The sequence below is a fragment of the Idiotropiscis lumnitzeri genome, chromosome 17 (assembly GCF_059441095.1).
Source record: "Idiotropiscis lumnitzeri isolate Australia: NSW breed Sydney's pygmy pipehorse chromosome 17, RoL_Ilum_1.0, whole genome shotgun sequence".
Taxonomy (NCBI): domain Eukaryota; kingdom Metazoa; phylum Chordata; class Actinopteri; order Syngnathiformes; family Syngnathidae; genus Idiotropiscis; species Idiotropiscis lumnitzeri.
Window position 1 is genome coordinate 11,315,309 of NC_142407.1, and position 20,481 is coordinate 11,335,789.

Consider the following 20,481-nt stretch of genomic DNA (forward strand, 5'->3'; position numbering starts at 1 on the left):
TACGACAAGCACGGGATTTAGTCGAAATGTCCACATCCACGTACTGTCATCGTCAGATATATGACATAGCTCTGGAAGGACACCTCAAAACACACCAAAGGACATACGTACTTAATTATGAAAGGTATGAGTGGAAATTACAGCAGTTGTATTTTCCAAAAAGTCAACATTTAAATGTCGCGTCACGTGTCGCTTAAAGATGGTAAATTGCGGTAAACCCTTTTTCTGCATTCAACATTGATGTGCTGAGGACGTCTGGCAGCCATCTTGAAAATTTACGTCAGAGATTTCGGGATTCCGATTACGTGAAAGAGGCGTCCCACTCGCTCTTCCACGACAGGAAAGGGGAAAATCCGACTTCCGAGAAGAACTTGAACACAGCATCGAACTCGCGGGGAGCTGCGTTTATTTAGTTGTGCTGATAAGTAACCATAAAAGCGGGTAGGTTCAATCTCTAATTGTCGTCCGACAAATGACAACTTATTCACATAAACCAGAAACATGCACCACGTGAAATGTTTTTAAACGATGCTAACAGAACGTTTTCCCGTCTTTTATGTTGAATATGCATTACCCAGCTTGCTAATGCAAGCGGTGCTGGGCCACGGATAGATATATATGGTGGACTAACACAGGCGCTTACTCGCCGTCGAGGAGAGTGAGGCCAGCGGCGGCCATTTTACGTTGCCTGCCTAACTTGAATGCGTTGATTTCTGCGCGGAGTTTTCACGTTATTTTATGTCTCCACCGCATAAATTCCACCGCATATGGCATACAATTATACCAAATAGTCTGGTAAAACCGCTAGATGTACATTTCATCGTAATTAAATTTTCATTTAAACTGTTGCTTTTAATGTGCTTCAATTAGCGCTACTTAAATATTTTTCTGCATTATATTGTCAGGACCATCAACATGAAAGCAAAGCCCATTGGGGAAAATTCGCTGCAAAATGTAAACCATGGCACAATTAAATATACTGAGGTAATATTCTGTAAATCGTCAGTGAAAACAGTGAAGATGGTTCTTTGAGTTTATCTCACAGGGATCGTAGCCTGAAATGCGCACTTGGAACTGAATTTCCATCGAATTACCAAGTCGTCACTAAGGGTGGAAACGCAAGATGGCTGCCGTCTGGCTTCAGCCACGAGGCGCGTATTCTTAGTCCACGCTATTTTAACGCTAGTGGGCTTAGGCACAGAAAACGACTGACTACTTGCATACTGACAAGGATCGACTACGGAGCGGGAATGATTTCACAAGACATCAGAAATAAGTTTCAAAAGCTATTGTAAATATTTTCCAAGTTATACAATTTACAAGAAGACATTTTATATTTATACAGTCTCTACACAGTTGTCAATTAAGATTTATAGGAAATTTTCCAAGCAACACTACCGTGAGGAGAGCATCAGACCGGCCACTACGGAGCAGGTTATCTAAGCGATGGTGGCAGTCGACTTTTAAAGATTCAGAAACACCTGGTTCAAATTAATATGGTCAACTCAGCTGGCACTAGTTAACCTGTTTGCACTACATGTCCGTGTGCTGGGCAGCCAAGCTAACAAGTGGGTTTCCAGGTTTTGCTCACGTCTTCCGAGTACAAACAACAGTTACAACGAGTACACGAGTTTTCTTCATCTATTCCAATTCTCGACGTAAAACTAATACATGGACGGGTACATCGTTGCCTCCTCGTGTGAATGTTTCACTAAAGAAAGTTAACGTCGAGTCGCTAGATACTGTCGCTCAATCAGCTGATTTATCGTTAGCATGACGCCTCGTAAGATGCACTCACGTTTCGCTTCTCCCTTCAACGACAATGCACTTAACTCTTAAAAATGAAAAGTAAAAATACAGACTCAGATAACCTATATTTTATTTGGCCTCTTTGTTATTCTGCTAACTGGCACTTAAACTGCTTAACACTAAATGTAGGTCAAGCCAAGCGTAAGTTGTTGCATTCAGATGTTGACAGCATTGGCACCGTTAAAAGTAATCGGTTTTCTTGTTTTTTAATAAGAAATAGAAATAGATTTTCAATGCATTTACTGGATCTCCACGTGATATCTGCAGGTGATCTATATTTGAAGGTGGGAGGGAACGTTCATGGCACGCCTGGTAGCTGTATGCAAGCATGGAGAAGGGGACTACTCTTTTATTGACAGACAGATGCCTTTGTATATTAATGACTCGTTGACGGTAGGTTGCATTGGATATGTTTGACTAACACTATGTGTTTTTAAGGTAAACCTTTAGGGTTAGGCGGCGCCTTGTTATGGGTCATCCATTTATCAAACCGCTTATCCTTTCAAGGGTGGCAAGTTTCATATTATGGACAATTTAGTCTTCAATTTACTGAAGAAGACGGCACGGTGGACGACTGGTTAGCACGATGGCCTCACAGTGAGAGACAGCATCGGGCGTGGCTTCGATCCCTGCTCCGGCCATCCTGTGTGGAGTTTGCATGTTCTCCCCGTGCTTGCGTGGGTTTCCTCCGGGTACCCACATTCCAAAAAACATGCATGGCAGGCCGATTGAACACTCTAAATTGCCCCTTGGTATGAGTGTCAGCGAGGATGGCTGTTCGTCTCTGTTTGCCCTGCGATTGGCTGGCAACCAGTTCAGGGTGTCCCCCGCCTACTGCCCGAAGATAGCTGGGATAGGCTCCAGCACCCCCCGCGACTCTAGTGAGGAGAAGCGGTACAGAAGATGGATGGATTTACTGAAGAAGCATGTTTTTGGAATTTGGGAAGAAGCCGAGGATAAACTGCACAACCACAGGGAGATCATTGGTACTCCACAAGGGAAAGCAGGAGCCTGGATTTGAACCCCAAATCGTGGAACTATAAGGGGGATGTACTCGGCATGAGGTGATGGCGATCATGTTAATCCCAGTCATAACCAATGTATAAAACCAATGTGGAATTTTGACTGACAAATGCTCCTGAAAATTCTCAATTTATCAGTTTATGTGAAAACTTGTCGTGTTTGTCAAATCAAGAATCAAAATGCACAAAAAGGGGTCATCAGGTTTAACAAAAATATCCTGCAGTTTAAGATAAAATGTCGCACTGTGCCTTTCTAACACAAATAAATGAGAGTTCCCAACAAACATTTATTGGCTCAATTACGACGTTATGACAATCACAAATAATATTAGTCTCATGTGTCACTATTGTGCTGCATTTTAATTCTTATGTATTCTAAAACTGACCTGGCAATGGACAGGCGTTAGGAGTTCTAATATATTTTCTCTTGTTGACAGATGGTGATGGAATATTATGATGGTATCATTGACAAACAAATACTTAGTAGCTCCCATTGGAAACAATTCACTGAGGTTGGTACATTAGGACTCTCTCCTTTTTATTATTGCATGCTTTTCTTGTTTCAATTTAACCCAAAATATTGTCCTTCTGCCCTAAGGATTATAACAAGTTGAAGCAACATGACTTGACTTCGGCCTTGACGGTGGTTTCCAAAGTGGTGTGCAAAGTATTATCTCAGCAGGTGCCATGCGTGGGCTGCAGACACAGTGTGGGGCGGATGTTCTCCAATTTGGTCAAATCTGGGAACCCAACCTTGGAGCCGCTCATATTTAAGCCGACGGGCACGCTGTCTGTCACCAAGGCTTGTTTAACAGACGTAAAGAAGCTGTACAGCCTCCTTTACATCCAAGGGTAAAAAAAAAAAATCTTTGTTTTCAAAGAGTCTTTGTATGAACATGTTCAAAAAGAAATCACTAGTATTATTTATTAATTCAAAATAAAACATGTTTTTTTCCACTACTTTTTGGCTGGGCAAATATTTTTGGGGGGTGTCAGTTATGTGTATTTCAGCATGATTGTGACTACACTGCTAATATTTTTTTCATGTGAGGTGGTAGTTGTGTCTGCATATAGTTTCCCTAGTTATTCATTTTGTTTGCTTGTTTTTTTAATCTCTAAACAGGTCAAAGTTGAATGACGTAATTAATGCCATTCCAAAAAGTAAAAAGGGCTCCCGATGCCTGGTCCACTCCTTGGACACAAACAAATTCATACCTGTAGGGTAAGGACATTCTCATCTCTGTCTCTCTGTGTGCACGCAATGAACTTCCGGTGTTGCAATATATTTAGTTACAGAAGTACAAAGTTGCAAATAGCCAATAATATGTACAAATACAAATATGTAATCGCCTTGCATGGAGGAATCACCAGTGTCGACCCCAATTAAAAACTGTTTAGCCTTTTTAGCCATCACAAAAGACCAAACAGTGCTGGTGGTGAATGAGCAACAAAACAAGAGAAAGGACAAACATGTACTGTCAACCACAATAATTGTTGCGGTGGTTGCAGAATGAGAGAGAAACGCTTATTTCCTGCTTGTCTGAACTTCTAACCTACGGTTACATTACAGCACTCCGAAACTCCAAATTTGTATGCATTGATTTCTAAGTCCATGCACTGCGAATATGATCTGTGTTTCACTAGTTGGGGATTTTCTTTTCCCCATTGCACCACTTAATCATTTTTCTTTCTTAAATCAAACTAGACTTTTTGTGGTTATCATTATACAATGTGTGATTTTTCCTTTAAATGATGAATATCCGAGTAGCTACATATCCTCGCGGGCAAACAAAATAGATAGGCTGCTTGTTGAAAATAAAAGATTTATTATTCAAATTTCCAACAAACCGATACATGGATTTAAAAACAATGTTGAGCGTGTGCGTGCACATTTATTTATTTTTTGCATCTCGGTTGCATATTTTCATTGCCGTGCTTCACTCTCATCTTTTGTTTTTTTCGGAGCATATTTTGACTAGTGCCTGACTGATTAAATAAAAGGTAGAAATAATCGTCTCGCTCGCCGATATTTGATTGTTTTTCAATTTGTCTACTCTAACCATTTACAGCAGGAAACTAATCGAACAGTAACAATAAATTAACAGTTGCTATTTTCTGAGTGCTGTGTTGTGTTCGCTTCCAGGGGAATCTGGCTGGAAGTGTGGGAGCAGATGTCAAAGGAGTGCCAGGAGGAGGTGCTTTGCGTCGATTGTGTCGGTCTCTTAGAGAAGCTGGAGATATACTTGCAAAAACATGGGTAATATTTGACCGACACTTGCTTTTCATAATTCCATCATCTTTCTCCAAGCATTGTTTCAAGACAACCACCTTTTCATCTTTCAGGCTGTGCACTGACTGCAAGACTAAAGTAATGCGTGCGTACAATATCCTCATCGGGGAGGTCGACAGCAGGGAGGAGCAGGGCTTTTGCCCTGCCCTGTATGCGGGACTGTGTTGCTCACCTTGTAAGAATCATATCCAGGTGTTCTGCGAGACTGACTACTGCGTTAGTCTCCTTTACAGGGCGGAGTATGTGTTAGCAGGAGGCCACGAGTAAGTGAACGTTGCTTACCTCCCCAACGTTGTGCAATCTGTCATTTGAGCCATTTTGTGTCATCTGCTCTTTAATTACAGGAGCCGACATGCCAAGACCATTTATAACGCACAGGAGGAAGTCTTGACGTGTTTAGGGATTTATCTCTCCGAGCGATTGCATAAAATTTGGCTGAAACTACAAGCAGCGGAGCAGGCATGGCAGTTATTGTTCCATGTGGGCATTGTTGAGTTGCGAAAAAGCTTTGAGGTACTTGCTTTGAACGCCATTTAAGTGCATTCGACTAAGCTGTGTGATGACATCCCTAACACAGGAAACATTCTATCCTTAGACGGCAGTGGAGAATATGCAGGGGTTCAGTAGGCTCGAGCAGTTTGTCGAGGAGCTGTCGGGGAAGGCGAGAGCGAACGAGATGAAGCAGGAGAAAAAGAGGCAAAAGCGGAAAAATCGTCGCAGAAACAGGTGTGGCTTTGACGTCTTGGATCAGGGAGCTGAGAAGGAAAAGTATCACGATGAGGTAAGAGCCGATTAGATAATGCATTGCTTGGACATTTGGTTTTTACTGAAGAAGTTTTTGGGGATAGTACAGTAATCCCTTTTTGTTTCAGGTGTCTCACGAGTCTGCAGGAGGTAGTTTTGCTGTCTGCGGAAGCCATGATGAGGGGGAGAAAATTTCCTCTCATGCTTGCACATCCTTAAGTTGTCCAGACAGACATGGTCAACATCCACACCAGACAACCATCTGTCATCCAAAACTCACATTAACAAGTGAAGGAGGGGAACAAGCTTGTCTTTTTCATCCTTTTCCCATTTCCATTTCGGCTGGGAGCGATTGTGGCTACTCAAGCATTGAGGGCAGTCAAAGCGGGTCACGGGAAGGTTCTGATGTTGCCTGCTCCGAGGGACTCTGCAACCATGACGAAGCAGGTCAGATAATGAACAGCTTTACGATAACATACCCATCTTGAAACACAGGCGTATGAAATCCTTTTGATTTCCGTCACTTCTCTAAAGGTGAGTCCAATGTTGAAGACAAGGAGAAGGAGGAGGCAACAGACAGTTGTGTTGACTGTTGGCCGCAGTCTGAGGAAAAGCCTCAATGCAAGAGTAAAAAGAAGAAAAGAAAGGGAAGTGGTTCACGTAATAAACAGGTAAGCATAGATTCCAAGGGTTCGCTCACTGCATTTGACCCCAGCGGACCAACCCAAGTATGTGAAATTTGTCGACAGGGACGCAAAGATGAAAGCCACAACGTTAGCCAAACCAAAGATCTAAATACCTCATGTGGTGAGAAGATGCGGATACCATGGGCAGTACCTGGAAAGAACCTTTGCCTTAATTCCCACACCAACACGAGTCTGCTGGATCTCCTGGTACTTGACGGCCATCTTATGAGATGTGTTATTGCTAAATGTCGTACTCAGGTGGTTCTTTTCTTGCAGGATGATTCCGAGGGAATTTCAGATGAAGAGAGTTATCTCACGCAGGATGAAATTTGGGAATTTTTTGAAAAAAACAGGTCGTTCTACAACAACCATCACGAGTATCGACAGCTTCTGAAAGAGAGGTTCGACAAGTATTGCAGCAGAGTTTCGGGAAGACCGTCAGCGGCAACGGCTTTGGCACCACCAATGTGAGTTATGTGCACGAATGACAGCTCAAGGAAAATCACCGTGACCTACGCTACTGCAAATGCAGAAGATAGAATTCAAAATTTCAAAGTTTGTGGTTGATTTCTTTTTTTAAATTAATGTGATTCGTGTCTCATCTCAAGGTTGCACTTGTATAATCTCACTCTGATTCCAAACGTGTATCTTGATTCTCATTGACCAAGCCGTGTGACTTGGTGGCGCTTGTACAAAAGGTTTTTGGAGACGAGCACAGTGGAAACTGAAAGAGTTGTGACCTACGCATTGTGTCTCGAGGGGTTGTCTTGACATTCTCTTAGATGACACTTCAGCATGGTCATAAAGGTTGCATTGTACAAAAAATAAAATCAATAAAGATTATACATTTAAATTAACCATGCTTTTAAGATAAGAAATGTGATGTGACAAAGATCAGAATGTGGAAAATGCACTGCAGTGTATATTAAACCACATTCATGTTGTTGTTGATAGAATTTTTATTTTTCCAAGTTTGCACTGTAAAATTGTTGACAATGAGCACAGCTGAGACTGGTCGTCGTCAGTCAGTCAGTCACAGGTCACATATTGAGACAACCGACCGTTCACACAGATTCACATCAAGTGGGAAGTGAATTGATGCAAGAGCTCTACACGATCAGCGAAAAGAGTGGAATTAGGAGAACATGGAGTAAAAAAAAACTCCTTTCAAACTATCATTTGACATACACCTGTATATTGAGTAAAATGAATGCACATATTTCCATTTATTTGCAGAAGTAATTTTTAAACCATTGACCTAAGACATTTAAGAACAAAAACATGCATTCACCCACATTTTCTGTTCCCGCGGTGGCCGAGAACGGCAATCGAATCAGCAGGCAAGCAGCGTGCAGAAAGAACACCGTCTTTACCGCTTGCAGGGTTTGTAATTCCGGTAGGTGGCGTCCGATTACCAAACCTTCGATAGCGGTTGAGCCGGAGAGTTGATAGCAGAAAGCAAGTGGGCGGCGACGCGAAGCAAACGTTAAACACGATCATTGCTCATGTCATTCAGGGGAGCGCATGGATCTTCCTTTACGCATCAGTGCCACCGCGCTTTTGGATGCTGCGTACTCTGAGGCAGGAACTTGAAGCATCCTCGAATTGAAGGCGGTGTACGCTACACCAATACACGCCATAGTGTCTGTCGGAACCAAGCGGAACGAAAATCCCGACGGTTCGTGTCTCGTGCTAGCGAGATCTGCGTTGTTGGCGATGGAGCGGTGGAAAGGCAGAGTGGCCCTGGTGACCGGAGCCTCGGTGGGCATTGGAGCGGCTGTGGCCCGGGCACTCGTCCAACAAGGCATGAGGGTGGTCGGCTGTGCCAGGAACGTCGACAAAATCGAGGTATTTCACTAAGAGCACCATCATCGACTATTAAGCAACACTCGAATTGCCTCGTAGGAATAGCTAAGCGCAATTGAGTATCAAACAAGCTAACGCACGTCAACCGCTTGCTAACATTAGCTTTACAACTTTAGCTAACGTTTGGTGACAGGATAGGGGTGAACATTCGTGTGCTTGGGGGAGTAACCCTTTATGCGACATTTTCGACAAATCATATATCTATATAATCTGTCATTGCCGCGGTCTGATTTGTCTGTGTTAACTGTCTCTATGCCTGTCTTATCTCTCTATCTCTGTATCTCTCTCTCTCTCTCTCTCGCTATCTCTCTCTCTCTCTCTCTCTCTCTCTCGCTATCTCTCTCTCTGCATCTGATGGTGGTTGTAGGTTGTTTACCTACAGTAGATGAGAAAATCAGAATAATCGAACCCCCAGTGGCCTACGATGCATTTTGTCCTCGCCTATGTTTAATGAAATGAGGTAGCACCCACCCAAGTGGCATTTGGCACCAGCCTGCTAATGTATTCACATCTTTGTGAGAATCATTTTTCTTTTGGATGACCTTCTTCGCTGAGGTCACGGAGCAAGGAGATGGGCAGCTGAGCATTGCCCGCAGGGCTTGCAGGCAATGGTGTCCACTTTTCTCTGTGATCGTTCAAAACATGAGATGATGTCTGCTCACCGCTTGGGCCAGTACCAAGTGTGAGCGCCATCGATCGTGCTCTCAGGTAGTGTCAAATTGCCTTACTACACCGTGTAACGATATGAGCTGGGAGCTGTTTAGAAAAAGCACTTTTCTTAGAATTGAAGGCGGCGTACTATGCATGGACAGCACTGCGAACTGGTGTTCAGCATATTTGCCTCAAGAACAAACTACTAGTCAATTTTAAATCTGAAAATTATGGGAAGTATTTCTTTCCTATAATATATTTTCAATAGAAATTCTGTGGCGCAAAAGGATGTGAGGTTTCTGAGGTTAATCGTTTGGCTTCATGGCACAGACATTCTTGCACACCTCAACTAGGCCATAAGGCCCTGTACCTTCCTTATCTCGTCAGCCAATAATTAAGCCTCCCTTCGTCTCAAACTGTCTTAGCTCTATCAGCGGCGCGCAACAAAGCCAACTCCCCAAGCTGCAGTTTAATATGCATTTGCTGCTGTAAAGTTTGCTCATCTGCAATTGTTGGCAGCTCTTGTATTTCATCGCTCCAATTACGTAACGCAAGTAAGGTCATTCAAAAGTAATGGACTACGGCATATCTCAGGATCATTTCATGTGTAATAGTCATATGACCATATTTCCTCAAATAGTGGCCTAAGCGTGTTTAGTTACTGAAATGCATTTGGTACTTTGCTTGCATGATTCACAGCTATAGGCTCTTTAGGGTGATTGCCCAAAATATTTTGGGGATGTGGGAGCAAATTGGTAACACAGGGAGAGATATTTCAAAAGAAATTCCAACCCGGATCTCCTGACTGTGAGTCAAACGAGTTAACCACAATTCTACCAAGCTTCCCTTTAAAGCTACCTTAAACGATATTTTTAACTACTTAAGTTTTCGGACGAAATTTAAGGACGAACCTAAAATGCTCTGTGACCTTTCCAGGTGACCTTAATTTGACCTCTAAATATTTGAACGCACGTGTCCAGCTGTTCAATGTTTTTGCTCAACTTGCTGCTCTCTCACACGGAGCTGAGCATCATAATTCATAACTGGTGTTTAATGCATGAGTCAACCATTTTATTTATTTTTAGTTTCCATGTCATCCTGCTGAGGAGACAAACTGAAGACAGAAGCACATTTTGCTTTTAATAACCTAGACTCGGATCTGCAACTTAAACGATGGGCAGTGGGGGGGTGGCTGTAAAAGGGCGGGGACACAAAGAGTTCTCTTGCATGGAAATTTATATTCAAAGATGGCACAAAACTGCCGAACAAAAAAAAAAAATATTTAGTGCAAAAAGCCTCTGCACATGTTTGTAACATCATTTAAGTGTTGAATGAGATCCACGTTTTTAGATGACACAGATTTTGAAACTCGTCATGCAATTCAAATGAACTGTCAACGGTTCTTCGGACTTGAGATCAGTGTTGTACTGGTGACTGAGGTTGTCATTTGGAGTAACTAAGTTCGAAATGGTATGGGTCAATCAAACTTAACGAGAACCATTTTTTTTAAAAATTGTAGTTAAAAAAAAAATCCTTTAATTTTCCATTGAGATTGGCGTGATTCGGATTCCCGTTGAGCTGGAGTCTACACCAGAGAGGCTATCGTGTTTTGCATTGCACCGTATGATCGCTTTAAGGCCCATTTGTCGGATGAAATTGCAGGAAATGGTGCGGTCGAACAGCTTGTTGTTTAAACAAAATGTTTAATTATATTTTGCTTCGCTGTAAACTTGAACTGGAAGTGAAGAATAAACAGCTTGAAGCAAGGAATGCTTTGCCGCTTATTTGGACTGCGCGAAGCGAGTCTTCTCTTCGTTTCCTCCAAATGATTTGAATACAATAGGCTCCTATTTTTATGTTTGAATAAGTTTATTATTATATTTTTTTTATTATTATTATTATTATTATTATTATAGCTCTGGTCTGCGTCCCCCCCTTTTTATTTTTTTCTGTCTTTATTCTTAAATCGTAAAAGGTAAATGAGTAACTCCTCCGTCATGTCAAGTTGTGTTGTTGACAAGCAAACACACCCGTACATGCATACAGTGAGTGGCACTTGCGCAATTGACTACTTAACGCCATTCTTCCTCGAGTCACATGTCCTCTCCTGTCAATAGTTAACTTCAGCAGTGTGTCATTGCTTCGGCCGTGTTCTTGTTTAACCCTCAAACAAGGTCATTTCAAATCGGAAATACGTATTTTTGCTTTGTGCAACTAACAGCCATTATTCTAGAATTGGCTACATTGCAGCCAGAACATCGGTATTATGCGTTAGGAAAGACTCAAGAAGGAAATACGATGCAGTAGCAATCAATAGCGGCATGCAATGAGTGATCGGCATCTTCTATTTGATGGCTGCTTTGTTCTTGAAATGTTGGGAGACAAAGCCGGTATTGTACGCTCCCTGCTATGTAAACTGGGCTGTCGCTGTGCCAGAACAAGTGGGGGATGCAAGTGTCTGTCACTGAGCAATTGTTCTTAACTTCCTTTTGGCGTGTATTTCTTTCACTAGGAGAAATAAAGACGTTCTTGTTCTTACGGTATGAGAAGGGACTCGATGGAACCATTGTGCGTGTCGATGGTGTATTCACATTTATGCTGCATTTATGTAATTTGGTGCAAACTCCGAAAGAAAAGTTTAGTCTAGCAGCTGTATAGTTGTACTATTTGTAAGACTTTTTAGAGTAGGTGTGAGGGGGGGGGGTGAGATGTGTGGTCACCATGGGCTTTCTGCAGGAATGGGAGCGATGGGGCTGCATCCAAGTCGCGGCAATACACTTTCACGTGAACTCTTTTGAGACCACTCCAAGACACTTTCTGTTTCTCTGTGCACACAGCGCAGTCTGTAAGGTTTGAAATCCAGCCAATTGATTGAATTTAAGCACTGTATCTCATTTCGGGAACAGAGTTGCAACATTTGCATTCACATGTATAGTATGCTTTTTTTTTAATTCTCTAAATTGTCAAAGTCACCAAAATATTGTGGAAAATTGAATTTCAACCTGAGAAGGTGGTCGGCCTCTGAGTTCTTGAAATTTTGAATGAATTTTTTTTTTACATTTGAAGTGGGTCACGTCAGACTGCTTTCCTCTCTTGTCTCTCTTGGTGTTAGTTTCTCTATCGCTGTACACCGGAGCCAGCTTTTCCACTGACGTGTTTTGAGCGTTGAGTCAAGAAGCAACTTAATCGAATCAATAATTGTGTCCTAGGATTCGAAGAAGGAGAAGAAGGCCAATAACAACCGCAGCTTTTAAACTAAGTGCACAAATGCTCTAAATGCAACCACCGAGAATTTGGTTTATGGTGGATTACCTGTAGTAGACATACTGTATTTCTTTTGTCTGCTTTCATCACTATAATCTCATGTGGCTGGGCAGCCCGGTGTAAAAAAAAAAATCCACTTTTGGTACACCTGCACTAATGACAAATCGAATACAAGACTTCCTTTACAAAATTCACACCTCTGCCCCCCAAAAAAATCCAGAACCTGGGATGTCATAGAAACCTCTCTACAGAATCTCTACTGCATGTCTGGGCAATTGCTTGTCCCCACAAACATGAAAAAAATCTCAAAACAAAAACAATGCCGTCACGTCTTTTTGACCGCAGCACCATCTGCTGAATCTGTCTTTATTTGAACCCAACGCAAAATTGCCGTGGATAAATTGATGACTTAAGACCACCATACATGCCAAAATATTTATGGTGAGTGCATACTATCATAGTATAAAGATATAAAGAGCAACATGATTAAAAGGAAAGGTCGTGGCGTGTCAAATGTTTGTTTTCGTTGGTCTGAATGTTGCTGGTTAATGGGGAATGACATAATACAGCACATTAGGATTAAAAGGACAGGACTGTACCATTTGCATCCTTGAGCGGGGGTGGGGGACAAATGGCAGTAAGAGACACCTAACCATCTATCTAATCCCCCTGTTGCAAAAAAATAAAAAATAATGACGCTGCTTTTGAACTACAACAGGAAACGAATCACAAATCCACCAAAAGTATTTTTTTTTGTAGTGACATAATTTTATGTCTATTGTATTACAACTCCTACGATTTGTGTCTCTCCAGTACATGATCACCTGTGAGTGTGCATCAGCAGCAGGGAACAAAGGTTAAAGAATTTTGTTTATCTGTAAACATGAACTCGACAAGGTGCGAGGTTGAGCTCTGTGGGATCCACTTCGAGCTGAGCTCCCATCAAGTAACAAAACGTTTTTGATCAGGGTAAGAAGAGCTCTATGGAATCATTTTACATGCTGAATGAAGCCAGGACTGTTGTTGCAGACATTGGTGCAGGCATCACACTTGCATTTTTTATATTAGCAAATAACAACAAATTATATCTCACGCCAATTTCTGTATTTGTGTTAGTTGTGCGGCTGCTGTGCGATCAGTTGCCACTGAATGCCCGAATCAAAATCGCTGCGTTCAAGGTGTCGCCCGCCTTCCACCCTGAGTCGTCCGGCATACATTCCAGACCTCTTACAAACGCATTGATGAGTACATTTAGGACCATGCTATCCAATTAAGAGGCCCAAATGAGAAAGTACTTCCGCAAATGACAAAATACCTCTCGCGGGAAGAAACCTTCAACATATTCACAACTACAGCAGGATTATCCCAACCACCTGAGATTGATGAGGCATGTGATACAGGCAGGATCGCCAGGATGGACTTCAAGCCTCAGCATGTCTCTACTACAAACAAAAGAGGCATTTTTGTCACATGATTACCATACGAATAAAAGCCGCTCTCATAGTTGATCCTACTGCTGACACAAACTTTCCATACTGATTCACTTTGTTTGGGGAAATACAACCTCACCTCACTGGTTGCACCTGTTATAATACACATACCTCCCCTATTTCTCACATTCAGTCTGTCTATCATTGTCATATATTCTCCCTTTCGCACTGAAATTAGAATTGGATGAAGCCTTATCCTTCTTTCAGCTGCCGCGTCTCTCCTCCTCCTCCCTCACACCCTTATTACATTAGAAATATAGCCAAGACTTTACAATAGAACCAATCTACTTCCTGTTTGTTCACGTTGCAACGCAGGAAATATGGGCAAGCGTGCCTTGTGCCGGCTTCCCTATCCTGTCCCGCACAGTACCTTGCGGCATGTGCAAAACCAACTCAATGCAGGGTACTTCATATTTTAGGAATGTCTCCAAAGTGAGGCTTCTTGGTGTTTGAAAAATGTGGTGTCGTTCCTTGCTCAGTCGACCATGAGCTCCTGAGAACAACAGCTTATCTTTCCATCTTGATTAGACGATGCCAAGCAAAGTGCTATAAAAGCATCTTGTTCAACCTTTAGACCTTTTACTTGTAGTGAATGATAATCATTTAACTAAATACATCACTACAAAGACGGTCCAAATCTCACCTTTCACCCCATTATGTTTAGGAACGGCACATTTGGCTCACATATTGATGCGTCATCGACGACATAATAATAATAATAATATTGCCTTTATTAGTCCCACAATGGGGAAATTCGAGATTCGAACCCAGGCCTCCTGGGGAGACTGGGTCCTGAACGCGGCGCCTTAGACCACTCGGCCATCCTGGCAGCCAAGATTCGAACCCAGGTCTCCTGGGGAGACTGGGTCCTGAACGCGGCGCCTTAGACCACTCGGCCATCCTGGCAGCCATATTGTTCTTTTAATGAGAATGGGCGGAGAAAAGTCTTGGACAAATCTGGTTTCATCATTAAGATGGGAAAATAAAAAAAGAATTAAAAAATGAATTAATGTCATGTTGTTGTTTTTTTTTTAATTCCTTTTGCTTCTGGATTCCTTTCCTTCTCTCTACCTTTGTCTCGATTACTTCCGGTCATTTCTTGCGCTGATGTTTCAAGAACTCTCGTTAATGATGACGAAAATCCATTATGACAGGCAAAATTTGTTTTTGTGTCTGAGCTTTATGAACCAACCAGCTTGTCATTGTTAAAACGTTTGTAGAAGGTCTCCTGCTCCCAGACCTCTCCTTTTTGAGAACATTTATTGTGCAGACCTCAAAAGTCAAAGTTCAGAACAAATAAATATCATTACTAAATAATCAATTATGAATTATTTCTAACCATAGCACACAATTTTGCTTTCACCTTGTAGGCCACGCCTCCTGCAAGTAGCGGAAGTTAATACAACTATTTCTGTAGTCCTCCACGACACTCAAACTCAAATATTTGCTTTAACTTTGGAAAACAATGGTCTGCATTTTTGACTATTTTCCGACATTGTATCATAATTATTTTTTTTCCCTGCAGTTTGAATTTGAAATAATAGATTTTATTTTTCTTTTAAATAAATTGATGGAAATGAAATGTGTGTATCTGTGTGTGTTTTCATGGCCGGTTGCTTAAGCGTAGGACAGCATGCTCGAGTGCCATTGCAGTAGGCGAGGCCAGCCTGAGGGCCAATCCTGGTCATGGCTATGCAGCTGGTGCCCCAAAGTCACGCATACACACAGAGATTCACAGCCTGAGACTTCCTACAGTTGGAGCTCGATCAAAGCCCCGGTTCCTCCTCTGCTGAGTGCCTCCTTTAACCTTACTAACATCATTTATTGTCTCCTTCTCAAAAGCCTTCTTTCTCTCGGATGGTTTACTTGTTTTTGGCCTTCTTGAGCACAGCATCACTTTAGGAGGTCCACTTCCTACGAGGGGGGTGGGGGGGGGGGCAAACTTGACACAGGTCTTGCGCTCCAGCTGAAACAAGTATTGTCGGTGTTTTAGCTTTTTCACAGATCTGTTCGGCCAATGCCTTCTCTCGGGATAATCCAGGTTAAACAGCTTAGAGACGGCAAGGAAATCTGCACACTCAATTGTAACATGAGGTGTTTAAATATCTATATGGCGGAAAAAGTCCAATGTTGGCCTTCTTTTTTTTTTTCTTTTTTTTTTTTTAAACTGGTGTGGCAATGGATGTCCACATAAACCAATGAGCTTTGACCTATGCTTTCGTTTCTATGGGGCAGGTTAAGATCAGTACAATAAAACATTACTGCCTGAACAATTGGTGTCAATCCACGGATTGTCTGTTGAGTGTCGGAGACAAAGCTGCAAAGGGCTGGAAAAATTTCCGGAATGTTTCCGGTGAATTTCCATGAGAAGTTAAGATGGGGAAGGTTGTACGTTCTAATGTGTTTTTTTTTTTTTTTTTTTTTTTTAGAAGCTGGCGGCAGAATGTCAGAGCGCAGGATTCAGCGGCACACTGATCCCGTACAAGTGTGACCTGTCCAACGAGGAGGAGATCCTCTCCATGTTTTCAGCCATCAAAACGCTCCACAAGGGCGTGGACGTGTGCATCAACAACGCCGGGCTGGCCCACAACGAGCCGCTGCTCAGTGGGAAAACCGAGGGCTGGAGGAATATGATCGACGTGGGTAATCTGCAACGCACATGCGTCTAAACACATTAAAGCTTGCGGTGAAACGTGATTGAGTTTACTGGTTGTTCCATTTAAGATCAAAAGAAAGAAAACTTAGCGACTGTGATTACAATTTTGACATCTAAGGAGTTGAGAGTTGGCATAAATTCGTATAAATGAGTGGATCCATTTTGCCCCCCTCACAGAAAATGCTCCACCGGCTCGGAGGAGCCCTGGCCCAACAGAGGCCCACTCATGAAAGCCAGCGCTATTTCTCTTGTTTAGACCCAACTATTCGGATTCATTGAGCTCTTGACCGCAAACGACCCCGTGCGTTAAAGTTTCCCGGGTCCAGCATTGGTAACGCTCGTCCATCTGTTGTCATGGCAGCCCAAATGACCGTGTAGTGCCAGTGTATTATTTTTAGCTTGTGTTTAATCTGCATGCTGACCCGATTTGGTCACCTTGCCCGAGCTTGCTTCACTGTGAAATTTAACCTTCCCTCCATCGGTTTTGCGACCGGAGCATCGGAGACGGACGAGCAAGTTGTGATGGGAAGGCCACCATACAGTTGGCAGCTAAACGGAATATTTATTTACAGTCGCTCATAAAGGACAAAAGCACTGGGAGATGACAAACTATTGCCACAAATTTGAAAGCATCGGGGGAGCTGTTTGAACATTTAGTCGATTCAACGCTATTGTCACTAAAGTTCTTTTTTTTATGCTCTGCAGGTGAATGTCTTGGCATTGTCCATCTGCACCCGGGAGGCTTACAAATCCATGAAGGAGAGGAACGTGGATGACGGCCACATCATCAATATCAACAGGTAAGTTGGACTTTTGCTTCACATTTCTAATTCTTTATGTACTCAAGCTCTGAATTTATTTGTCCAGAATTATTTAATTTGCTTTTATATCTTACTTTTAAAGGGGAAGTCAACCCCAAAAAAATCGTTTCCCCCACCATGCCTCCATGCAAAATTAACATCACTAAATCTGCGGTATTGAATTGTTTTTTGCATTCCCAACTCGTACTCTCCGTTACTCCTCCTCTTCTCGTTACAGTATGGGCGGACATCGAATGATCTCAAGTGCTGACAAGCATTTCTACAGTGCCACCAAATATGCGGTGACCGCGCTGACTGAGGGAATAAGGCAAGAACTAAGGGAAGCAAACACCCACATCAGAGCCACTGTGAGTGTGTCATGCAAGTCAGAGAGCAAAAAGTATCCTACGAAATATCGGATGCAAATTGGTGTCATTTTCAACTTTCACCTTTTCCTCTTTCCATATGTGTCCGTATTAACTGGAAATTGGCGCCTTTTTCATACAGGCTCATATACACTTTGCAGTCAGTACAAAAACGGTGTGAAAAAAAATCTGCCATTACAAAGATGGTAATTGTAATTTTGACTTGATGTATTACTAAACCACAGGCTTATTTTTGTGGTTGTAATTAGTGGCATAGTGCTGGTGTGGCTATTTCATTTATTTTGCCTTTGAGGCCTCAAGAAAATGAGGTTCCCGTCAACAAATGATCAGTCGCAGACATTTTATAGTGAAGCAATGAAAGCATTTTGGCTCTTGAAGGCATCAGTTGAGTGTGCACAGTATGTGGCGCGTTGCAGCAAAATGAACTCAAGCCATCACTTGAAAGTGGCTTTGGATCTCCGCCCTGCATAGCTGGTCATGTTTTTGGCAGAGAAACTTGGCGGGGAGTTGTTATTTTGTAAAGTGATCCTGGTGCATAATGATGGGGGGCTACAGTTTTAGAAATAGGCTGATAAACAAAACGTACTTGCTTGTTTGATATCACACTTGGGTGGGTGGGTAGGCAACCCGCCCGCCTAATTAATTGTATGCACTGCATTAAGAATGACATTTTCCATTTTCGACAGCCTGGATGGAAAGTTAAGCATTTTTAATTCAGTCTTTTCCCTTTTGTGTAGTGTATATCCCCTGGGATAGTCGAGACTGAATTTGCCTTCCGTCACCACAACAATGATCCAGAGAAAGCAGCTGCAGTGTACGAGAGTATGAAAGTAAGCAACAATTCTTCTTTACACATGTAATAGTAGTACTAGTACTTGAACTTTTTTTTTTTCCTTCATATATGTAGTGTTTAAAAGCAGAAGATATAGCAAGCGCTGTCACATTTGTCCTCGGTGCCCCTCCTCATGTCCAGGTAATGTCCTGTCTGATACTTTTGTGTTATAACCCACGTTTTACCTGGGGGATCACGTGTTGCCATGTCATCTTTTTTGCCGACAGATTGGAGATGTTCAGATGAGGCCAGTTGAGCAGGTGTCGTAGCAGTGAAAACGGTAGCAGGACGCTGCAGGAGGAGCCCACAAGTCAGCAGCTTTGTTGACTCACTAGCGACCTCTGCTGTTCGCGGGTGGGAGTTGGGTGGCGTAATAAATCAGCAATATTGGTTGGTTGGGTTGTGGAGGAACGCAAGGAGTCAAGGAGGGCTGGGGGTCAGGTGGATGGAGGATATGAAGGGTGTGGATGAAAACCACGGTGAAAATACTACTGAACGCAGCTACCAGTTTATTAGCTGAGCCGACTCCAAAGTACAGCAGGAGTCGATGCTGCGCTGTATGACCATAACTTCGCAGGAAGACTTTGCTATTGACTGCACATTTTTTCCCCAGTTTTTTTTTTTTAGGTCATATTACATACTTGAAATGCAAAGGTAATTGTTTGTTTGTATTAATTCTTTTTATTATTTTTTATAATTATTTGACCTCCTGATTGATGATAGGCATATCTGCTGTCATAGAAAAATAAATGTAGAAAGTGCTATGTTGTTTTCACTTTATTTAACTATTTAACACTGTCAAAGGCCTGACAACTGTACTTACAATATAGACATATTCTTTTTTTTTTTTTTAATCTTTACCCTTTTATTTCCTAGGTGCGGAGTCCCCCCAACAAAATATATATACATAGTAATTATATCTTCTTTTTTGTGCATGTGCAATCCCTGCAATCTGATGATTGGATGTGTACCGTAATTTCTCTAGTATAATACACACACAAAGTATAAGGTGTACCCTCAAAATTGTCCTCTCACAAACAAAGTGCAGTATTATCTGCATAGTAATTTGTATTTCATTCATGTTTTTTTTTTTTTTTTTTTAAGAAAAAGGCACAGTCGGGACAACCGGTCACGGCGGCTGTAGAAGTCCAGTAGAGTACTTGCGGTGAGGGCTCACAGCACTGGAATGAGTCGAGTTGTTGGTGGAAAGTCCACTCGGAATATATCAGCTGAACAGGAAAAGAGCATTTAGAGAATGATTTGTTGAATTTTTTCATTCACTGCCATTGACGGATATATAAGGCAAAAAGGCAATTAATTTTACCTGGTGCTGGCAGTCAATTAGTTAATATAGAAACTTGTCACATTAAGCATTACATATCATATTTGAATTAAAGTATGGTACACATTTTTCACAACCCATTTGTACCAGCATACAGCTCCACATGTGACCATTTTCTTCACGTTTTTTTTTTTTTGCATTAAATTTTTAACATAAAACTGGGTATTATACTTGAGAAATGATGGTCATTTAGGTCCAGCACTTTGAATGAATTAACTTCCAATGAGTTATTTGAAGGCAGATGGCGAATGGGACAGTAGTTGTGTACGCGTTAACATGCACACCTGCACAGTAGCGTGTTATTTCCTTGGAAAATGATTAAAAACTTAACATGTTGCCTGCCTATATGTCAACTAGACACTGTCAATCCCTATATTGTATAAGACTTTATAATCATTGTACTCTACATATAAAGTGTAAAAGAAAGCTATTACATGTGAAGTGTTTTTATTGCACTTTACATGCCATGAGAACAGCAAGTCCTGTGTACCTGATAACACATTCCGTGTGAAGCGTTTTTTATTACACTTTACATGCTATAAGAGCTGCATGACCTGTGTACCTGATAACAGACTTTTATCATTTTAATCAGAAACATTGCATTTGACTTAATAAATCAGTCACCCACACCGAATTTGTCCTT

At 41.9% G+C, this 20,481-nt stretch overlaps 2 protein-coding genes across 11 annotated transcripts; both read left to right on the forward strand.

Moving 5' to 3' along the window:
* The first annotated feature begins 283 nt into the window (after positions 1–283).
* On the forward strand, positions 284–7,497 carry ggnbp2 (gametogenetin binding protein 2). Of its 10 annotated transcripts, XM_088279950.1 has the most exons (13): positions 284–441; positions 906–984; positions 2,077–2,202; positions 3,269–3,343; positions 3,430–3,683; positions 3,955–4,053; positions 4,975–5,088; positions 5,175–5,384; positions 5,466–5,634; positions 5,717–5,902; positions 5,994–6,312; positions 6,400–6,536; positions 6,615–7,497. In XM_088279950.1, exons 3-13 carry the CDS (start codon positions 2,110–2,112, stop codon positions 7,020–7,022), a joined length of 2,064 nt encoding a protein of 687 aa, XP_088136076.1. In that variant the 5' UTR covers positions 284–441; positions 906–984; positions 2,077–2,109; the 3' UTR covers positions 7,023–7,497. The 10 variants fall into 10 exon arrangements, with proteins under 10 accessions (XP_088136076.1, XP_088136077.1, XP_088136081.1 ...); XM_088279951.1 differs by lacking the exon at positions 906–984 and having other exon boundaries at positions 285–441; XM_088279947.1 differs by lacking the exons at positions 284–441; positions 906–984 and adding an exon at positions 1,176–1,568.
* Positions 7,498–7,963: 466 nt separating this feature from the next.
* Positions 7,964–20,467, forward strand: dhrs11a (dehydrogenase/reductase 11a). Its single transcript, XM_088280323.1, has 7 exons — positions 7,964–8,399; positions 16,252–16,461; positions 17,184–17,278; positions 17,517–17,646; positions 18,402–18,494; positions 18,572–18,637; positions 18,724–20,467. The coding sequence occupies exons 1-7, from the start codon at positions 8,268–8,270 to the stop codon at positions 18,763–18,765; spliced, it is 768 nt and encodes a 255-aa protein (XP_088136449.1). The 5' UTR covers positions 7,964–8,267; the 3' UTR covers positions 18,766–20,467.
* Positions 20,468–20,481: the final 14 nt, after the last annotated feature.

What these genes read in the sequence shown, in the direction of transcription:
- dhrs11a (XM_088280323.1), top strand. Translation starts at nt 8,268, where the DNA reads ATGGAGCGGTGGAAAGGCAGAGTGGCCCTGGTGACCGGAGCCTCGGTG. An exon ending in CACATCATCAATATCAACAG is followed by an intron (nt 17,279 to 17,516) that starts GTAAGTTGGACT and finishes TTCTCGTTACAG; the next exon opens with TATGGGCGGACATCGAATGA. An exon ending in ACACCCACATCAGAGCCACT is followed by an intron (nt 17,647 to 18,401) that starts GTGAGTGTGTCA and finishes CCTTTTGTGTAG; the next exon opens with TGTATATCCCCTGGGATAGT.
- ggnbp2 (XM_088279950.1), top strand. Translation starts at nt 2,110, where the DNA reads ATGGCACGCCTGGTAGCTGTATGCAAGCATGGAGAAGGGGACTACTCT. An exon ending in AGCCTCCTTTACATCCAAGG is followed by an intron (nt 3,684 to 3,954) that starts GTAAAAAAAAAA and finishes ATCTCTAAACAG; the next exon opens with GTCAAAGTTGAATGACGTAA. An exon ending in GTGTTAGCAGGAGGCCACGA is followed by an intron (nt 5,385 to 5,465) that starts GTAAGTGAACGT and finishes CTTTAATTACAG; the next exon opens with GAGCCGACATGCCAAGACCA.